At 45.5% G+C, this 8,023-nt stretch overlaps 1 protein-coding gene across 2 annotated transcripts in view; it reads left to right on the forward strand.

Annotated features, from left to right (window-relative positions):
- The window catches only part of Ice1 (interactor of little elongation complex ELL subunit 1), a 46,745-nt gene extending 42,153 nt beyond the window's left edge, over positions 1-4,592 (forward strand). The window contains exons 18-20 of one of the 2 annotated variants that reach the window (XM_052159278.1): positions 500-598; positions 1,345-1,407; positions 3,415-3,509. In XM_052159278.1, the coding sequence (XP_052015238.1) occupies positions 500-598; positions 1,345-1,358 (113 nt within the window). In that variant the 3' untranslated portion in view covers positions 1,359-1,407; positions 3,415-3,509. Of the gene's footprint in view, positions 1-499; positions 599-1,344; positions 1,408-3,414 lie in introns of both variants that reach the window. The other variant, XM_052159277.1, reaches the window with a different exon arrangement.
- The last annotated feature ends 3,431 nt before the right edge of the window (positions 4,593-8,023 follow it).

Here is an 8,023-nt window from a genome sequence, read left to right on the forward strand (position 1 = left end):
AACTTGGGAAGGAAAGGATTTATTTGCTTATGATTCCACATCACAGATCAAAGGAAGTCAGGACAGGAACCTGGAGGTAGGAACTGATGTGGCGCCTCTGAAGGATTGCTGCTTACGGGCTTGCTCAGCCTGCGCTTTTAGAGAACCCAGGACCCATGCCCATGGATGGCACCCCCCACAATGAACTCTCGGCCCTCTCACAGCAATTGTTAGGCTTCTCTGTAGCCTGATCTTACAGAGGCACTTTCTCAGTTGCAGTCCCTCTTCTCAGTGCCCGTAGCCTATATCAAGAAGGCAGCAGGTGTGCATGGTGAGGTAGTGAGCAGCTGCATCGCTGTGAGCCCTGTAGCCTCAGCTGTCTCACTGAGTGGTAGCTCCCACTTCACTACAGGTCTTGAGGCTTAAACCACACCACAGATGGGGGGAAATGGGAAAAAATTTCCAGGAAATATTAGCCAGCACTTACTGAACTCTACTTGGCTGTATTTTGTTTCTCCAGGTCGATTAGGCCAGTTGGGTTTGAAGGAGGGATTTCCAACTGCTGTGAAAAATATCAGCTCAGTTATTGGTATGTTCATACAACACGCTCAGGATGAAGGTAAGACTGTGGCTTTCCTTACCCTTGAACTGTACTCCCTGCATGTCCTGAGGACATGAGCCAGTGCCCCTCCAACTTAATTATGTGCTTCTGACCTTTGGTGATGTGCTGTTTCTTCAAGGGTCGGTTTGCCCTGTTGAGCAGAACTTCCTCAAAAAAGGGAACTCTGCTCCTGGGCTGGTGCCTGGTCATTCAGGAAGCATCCTGAGATGGCTTGCCGCCTCTTACCCATGCATGTTTAAGCACAAAATACCTGCTGCTTTCTTAGGTAGATAGTGTGCTAGCTAGTGTTGTGTCAGCTTGACACAAACTACAATCCTCAGAGAGGAGTAAACAACAATTGAGAGAATGCCCATGGCTGCCTCTTGGGCTATATCGTCAGTAAAAAGCTGTGCAGCAGCTGGAGGGTGTGTCCTGTAGGAGATGGGGGCTGGGGGTTGTTAACTAATATGGATTTCATGGCACGTAATTGAATGTCTTACTTTTGTGGGTAAAGCTTAACTCCCGAGTAACCCTTAGAATGAGGAGTCTGCTTTCTCTTTTGAATATTGAGCAGCGAATGAATAATGAAGTTGAACAGTTTTGTACTAGCTATTCAGATTGACAGCTTAGACACCTGGTGGCACTGGGCTAATCCTAGCAGCTGTAGGTGGCAGGCCTGATGTGCCAGGCATATGAATAGCAGCTATAAGTACTTTCTTTAAGACACTGTCCTGCTGCTAAGGCAGTGTTCATTGCTTCCATAGGAAAATGCTCTTGATGACAGTTTGGATACTACTTGACATAAAAAGTAGCCAGGGTCATAGCTGGTAAGTTGTCTCACTATCCCGTGCAGCCTGGACTGTGTTGCTGTCATGGGTGTAACCTAAAAGCCGTGTATCTTAGTAAATCCCTCCCAGTTCCCTGGAGGTGGAAAGGCACTGTCCTCATTTCATACACTAAATGCCAGAGGGGAGAGGAAGGAGCCAGCCATGCCTGTCAGCCTGTGTGCTGCAGGCTGGAGGTCTGCATAGGGCCACACGTGCCTGCTTAAGGCTGGAAATGCCTTGTTTGTGTCTCTTTGAGTCCTGGCCCTGGAGGGAACCACATGCTATGCTTTTCTTGATTCTTCAGATCAGGGAAGAAATTCTTCTAAATTATCAGTTAGAACTAACATTTAGACACATGGATGTCTCTGGTGTTTGCTTCCTATTTGAGGAGGGGAACCTTCCAGAGATGCCTTTGGCTGAAAATGAACATTGTCCCTATTCCAGAATCTAAAACTTCTTAAACACTGACAAAATACCACCACTGCCATAAAATTCCTATCATGAAACTGCTAAATAAGATGAAAGTGTTTGTTGTATTAAATTACCTTTGCTATGCATATAAGGCATAGATGGATCATAAATGAATGTCATGGTTAGAGATAATCCAGTTTGTGCTCTGTGACTACGCATCTGTATCAAGAACACAACCTAAAATTCTAATTTGCTTTGTTTATCCCTGTCTTGCTAATAGAAGATGGAGATACATGGCTAATAATGAACTTTAGCTCCTAAAACACTTAAAATTCAGTGAATTACATTAACTAAGTTATAAATTAATGAATATTTTAAAAAGTAAACTTTTGACAGCATAGGGATAATGGCACTCTGATTAAACTAGTTCTGTCAAAATGGCCTGGAGCCTCAGTGGTTGGGAGTCACACTGACCTAGAGTCACACTGACCTAGAGCCACACTGGCCTGGAATACACTGGTCTAGAGTCATACTGGCCTGAAGCCACATAGGCTTGGAATTATACTGGTCTAGAGTCAAATTGGCATAGAGTCACACTGCACTGGAGCCATGATGGTCTGGAATTACACTGGCCTAGAGCCACACTAGGCTAGAGAAACACTAAGCTAGAATCACCCTGACCTATAACCGTACTTGCCTAGATCCACAGTGGCCTATAGTCATACTGGCCTGGAGTCACACTGGTTTGGAGCCACTGGCCTTGAATTACATTGGGCTGGAGCCACACTGACCTAGCGGCATAACCGGCCTAGAGTCACAATGGCCTAGAACCACAGTGGCCTAGAGTCACACTAGTCTAGAGCTACAGTGGCTTTGAGTCACTTTAGTCTGGAATCACACTGGTCTGGAGTCTCACTGGCCTAGAGTCAAACTGGTCTGGAGCCACACTGGCCTAGAGTCACACTGGCCTAGAGTCACACTGGCCTAGAGTCAAACTGGTCTGGAGCCACACTGACCTGGAGTTATACTGATCTGGAGCCATACTAGCCTGAAGTAACACTGACCTGAAGCCACGCTGGCCTGGAGTCACACTGGCCTGGAGTCACAGTGGCCTGGAGTCACACTGGCCTGGAGCCACACTGGTCTGGATTCACACCGATTCAGAGTCACAGTGTCCTCTGATGTCAGTTAACATAAGGGTAGGCTTTTGTATAAATGGACTATTTAGTAAAAAAAAAGACCAAAGTTATTATTTTCATGACTATGTCTATTTAGAGACAGGGTTGGAGGGTATTTGAGAGTTTTATATTAGTAGGTTGCTAGAAGATCCTCATTTTTTCCAGCTTCGTGGGGTTAGAGGAGCCCTGAGGTCCTCATAACAGCCAGTGCCCAGAGGGACTGGAAGCTTTTATTTTTCATTTGTTAATAGGTCTTGAACATTTTTATTGTGAAAAATTTTTCTTTGTAATCTAATATTCATTAGTGGCTGGAAATAGTCCATGTCTGAGTAGTTTTCTTTAGGTTATCCACGGACATACTGAATAACGGATGTTTTCTTTGTTGATGTGTTATAACTGATTTGAAAATCCCTTTCAGATATCCCATGGGGTGTACAGCTTGCAGCTGTGTATGCCCTTTGTGACTTGAGTCCTAGCAATCCAGCAGAGATATCCAAGATTCTAGAAGCTTGGCGGACACAAACTTCCAACACTATTCCATCCGCAATTGTCAGCTGTCTGGAAGAGGTTGGCTCTCTGAGTGCTGATGGCTCAGCTGGCTCTACAAGCAAAGGCGACTGTGTACCCTGAGAGCTGGGGGCTCAGTTCCCTGAGACAGGAGGCTTATCAGAAAGTCATGATCACTACAGAGAGAAATGCTTTAGCAAGCTTTACTGTAAAGGACTTACCTGTCTTCAGCAGAGAAGGCAGAGAAAGGCATGATGCAGATGCTGTGGCTTGTGGTCTGATGAGGACAGAAGCAGGCAGCTGCATTTTTCCCTACACCACATGCATTTCAGTTATGGCTGTATGGTCACAGACATAGATTGTATTATTGTATTTTGGTCAAACAACAAAAACTTGAACTTAGCCCTTTTTATTTTTTGGCTGCAAAAAGTGTCCTTTTTAGTGGCTTTTAAAGGTTGACTGGCATTTTTTATTATGATCTTAAACATGTAAAAACATTATTTGGTACCTGAGTCATTTTTAGAGTTTATGCTCAAATAAATGGCTCGGGAAAAGCAAATTGGCTTTTAAAACAAGAACTAAGTGAGTCTCTCACTCTCGTAGCTGGAAATGGCTACTGAAGTTTTACCAGAGCATAGCACGCAGCTACCGTAGTATTGTAGTAGGACAAACTTGGTGGAAGTGTACTTGAGTGTGTTTCTTCCCATTTCTAAGTGTCCTGAACCATAAATAGCTATCAAGATTAACTGACAGTGCAAGACTCCCCTTTGGCTGTGTAGAGATGGCCGGTCTGCGGGAGCAGCAGGGCCCTGTGGGCTGTGTGCATAGGGACAGCTCTGTGGGCTGTGTGCATAGAGACAGCTCTGTGGGGGTGTGCATAGGGACAGCTCTGGGGGGTGTGCATACAGACAGTGCTATCTATGATGTGTCTCACATTGGATGATATTCCACTTTCGGAATTTTTTTATTTGTATATAGAAATGGGTTTAATAACTCACTGTGATTCTGATTTGTCTTATATTCATCATTTCTTAAAACTCTTGTATGTGTTTTTATAATAAAAAATAAAAGCAAGCCATACACACTTGTTATGATTGTTTTATGTGGTGCTTCATGTCCTACCGGTAGTGTGGATGAAGATGTCTCCCAGACTGTAGAGTATCAGTGACTCTATGTCGACTTCACTTTCAGCTATAATTGCTGTCTGTAAAGTCACACCTGACAATGATTCTGGTGACTTGCATCTGTGTCTTAAGTAGCTTTCACAAACATGAGTGAGTAGGTTGTCCCTTTGGAAGTTCTTCTCTAGTGCCTCCTCCTGCCTATGCTCTGATCCAGTGCTCAACATGCCTTGTTAAGAGCCATATCTCAGAGCTCTGACCTGCGAGTGGGTAAATCTTTTAAGTCATCACCCACTAGACTTGGCAGTGATGGGGTCTTGGCAGTGACAGAGAAGGGCACAAACGTCAGCATGAGATCTGGGTCCTCTGAGGAGGTAAAGTTGGAAGGACCCAGAAGAAGAGCATGGGCCAAGAAGAGGGAGTGGTAGCATTGCCCCTGGAAAGTGAGGGTAGCCCCGAGCAGAAGCCCTGCTGAGGGTGAGAAGGTGTGGGGCCCACATGCAAGGCACTGTTGCACAGCAGCCTGCAGGGCAGTTAGGATTGAGCTGCACGGCCTCACCGTGGAACCCACGCCTCCAGAGGTATGATGATGGCTGTTACTGGGGCTGTTCCACGGTAAAGGATGCACAGGCATGCCCAGAAAGGCAGATTGACACAGGACCTCAACAGGTAGAGGGGGAAGAGGGAAGATGCAGAGAGGCTGCGGGGTGAGGCACACAGGCTGAACCCTCAGAGGGGACAGGTGCAAGATGCTGTAGGCAGAAGTGCAGGTGGTCAGGGTCGATGGTTTTCAAAGCCTGCCCCAGAGGTGGAAACAGTGTTGTGTTCAAGTGTAGCTGAGGACTAGGATGCTGAACCACTGGGCTGAGTGGCACAGGTTTAGTGGTGGGGATCACAAATGAATGTTTTCCATTTACTTCGGGTGCAAGCTGTTCAACCGTTAGTGGCCTGGAGTCCCAATAAGCAAATGGTGTTAGAGGTCAGGGTAGGGATCTGTGCTAAATTCGTTCATAATTCACATCTTCCTATCTTCCTTTCCCTCTCTTCCTTACCCTCCCATTTGTCTCTTCAGCTAGAGAGAGCTTCACCTCGGCTCTCCTGATGCTGGTGTCCTGTGCTGGGTAAAGCAATGAAACATCTATTCGTGAATGTGGCAGAGCAAGTGGTAAGGGGGAGGCAGGGCTTCATGTGTGTCCAGTGGTTGAGCATCTGGGCGTTTCCACAGACAGTGCCATTTTCCAGTCCAGTGGCACCAGTTCCAACTCTGGCCACCATCCATCCATCTGTCCGTCTGTCCATCCGTCCATCCATCTGCAAGGACAGAAGTCAGCCATGGTGCTGTATGGCACTCTGTAGGTGAGATAGCTTCAGGCTGATGGATCCTGGTACCCAGCAGAGTACAGGTGGAGGCTTTTATCATCCTGACTTCATGGAGCCAAATGGGCTGGACACACATGCTGGTCCTCTGAAGACCTCCAAGCTGAGAGCATACATGGTGCGATATAGCCTTGGAGCTGTCACATCAGTGAAGGTGGTCATTTGTTTTTGCCTCATTACATCCATTGTCGAAGAGGGATGGATTTGAATGGTAGCCACCAGAGGGTGCTGCAGACCATCCTGTGAGCAGGGCCAGGTGACTGGGTGGCTGCTCCTCAGGAAAGCACTTTTCTACTCCTAGGCCACTAGTTTGGCTTCTTGGGCCCATTATGTCTAAGGTTCCTGGGGGTCCGAGATAACAGGTACAAATAATTTCTAACTGTTCAGTCAAATTCCCTTTGGTGATTGTTAAAAATAATCACAAAATAGAACACCTGAGGGTAAAACCCCACATGTCCAGGTGGATTACAGACCGTGGCAACCGGGCAGGACTGGCACTCCGACTTGGCTGATGAGTGGCACAGAGCCAATCAGAGGACAAGAGCTTCTCACCAGTCTGATATGTCCTGTAGGAAGCAGTTAAAGTGTGAAGAGTGGCTCTAAGTGTTTGTAATCAACTTGGTACCTCACAGCAGAGATGAGGCAAAGGTTTTAATGAGGTGGTTCTAGAAGCTGAATTTCTACACTAAGGAAGGACCTAACTTGCAAGTCATTTCTGCCTCCAATCTGACAGTTCCTCATGAATGATTGTGAACACTAGACACCCCTTTCCTGCCTTTCTAAACAAAGTATTAACAGATGCTGTTTTTTATACCAAGGCATTGCCTTAATGTTCTTTGACCACCACTGCTTTGTCATCAGTTTGTCTACCACCCCAGCCCTTCCCCATTTCCTGCTGGGAGCTCACAGGGCAGCTTGCCTCTTCTATGGAGGATGAAATCCATGAAGATCTCTGGGTAGGTTCAGGACATATCCCTGCAGATGAAACTGAACCAGCTGGGTGCTGAGGAACACCCAGTCAGTGTCAACAAAGGACAGTTACTATTAGCCTGAAGTTGGTGTTAAATTGAATAAGAAAAGACTGGCCATTTTCTTTCTCAAATGGGAGCAAGAAAAGGACATTGCCATTCACTGTCATTCCAGAAGTCCTAGACAGGGGAATCAGACTGGGAAAAGAAGAAAAAAGCAGTAAAAAGAGGAAGGTCACTGTCACTGCAGATAAGGTGACTGTAAACAGAGACCTACAAAAAATGTGTTAGGACTAAAGAATGCACAAATCTCAAAACAAAATAGCATTCAACGTTCAGTAATATTGCCTTTGCCAAGCACGAGATATCTGAAGCAAATCAGGACAGAACATCAAAGGCAATAAAGTCAACGAAAGAAATGAAAAACTCTCAACACCCCCAAAAGAAGAACAACAAGCTGAGAACACACAGAGATAGGCTGCTCCATGTTCATGGGGTCCAAAAATCACTACTGTAAAAATCTCTGAAATCTGTTGCAGTCTTGATCAAACAGGACATCTTTCACAACTCTACAACCTCTAGTCTGCACTCTGTTCAGAGCCATAGAAACTTCCAAATAGGAAAGCAGTCTTGAGCAAGAACAATGCAGAAGGCGTTGTGCTGTGCTGCCTTAGGGTAAAGCACTACTGAGCAGTGGTAGTCAACACATTGTGGTACTAATGTGAAGACAGGCTCAGAGCAATGAGAAATCTGCAATCAGACATCTAAACTAGCTCAGCATCCATATAGTTATGAAAGAACATGGAGTGGGAAAAGGTCAACAGGTCTCGCTGGGAATTGAATATTTTTGTTTACTAGTTAGAAAAATAAAACGGATGCAAAACCATAAAACAAACAAGTAAGATGGAAGATGAAGTATTTTCGATGAAAAGTTGAAAATACTTCAGGATACTGGAATAGGTGGGCTTTGGGGAGATTATTGGCTTGTGTTTTGTTTTGGTTTTTTCCTTATCAGATCTCCAAAGCATAGGCAAACACAATAACTTATGATAGG

Source organism: Apodemus sylvaticus, chromosome 16, assembly GCF_947179515.1.
Source record: "Apodemus sylvaticus chromosome 16, mApoSyl1.1, whole genome shotgun sequence".
NCBI lineage: Eukaryota > Metazoa > Chordata > Mammalia > Rodentia > Muridae > Apodemus > Apodemus sylvaticus.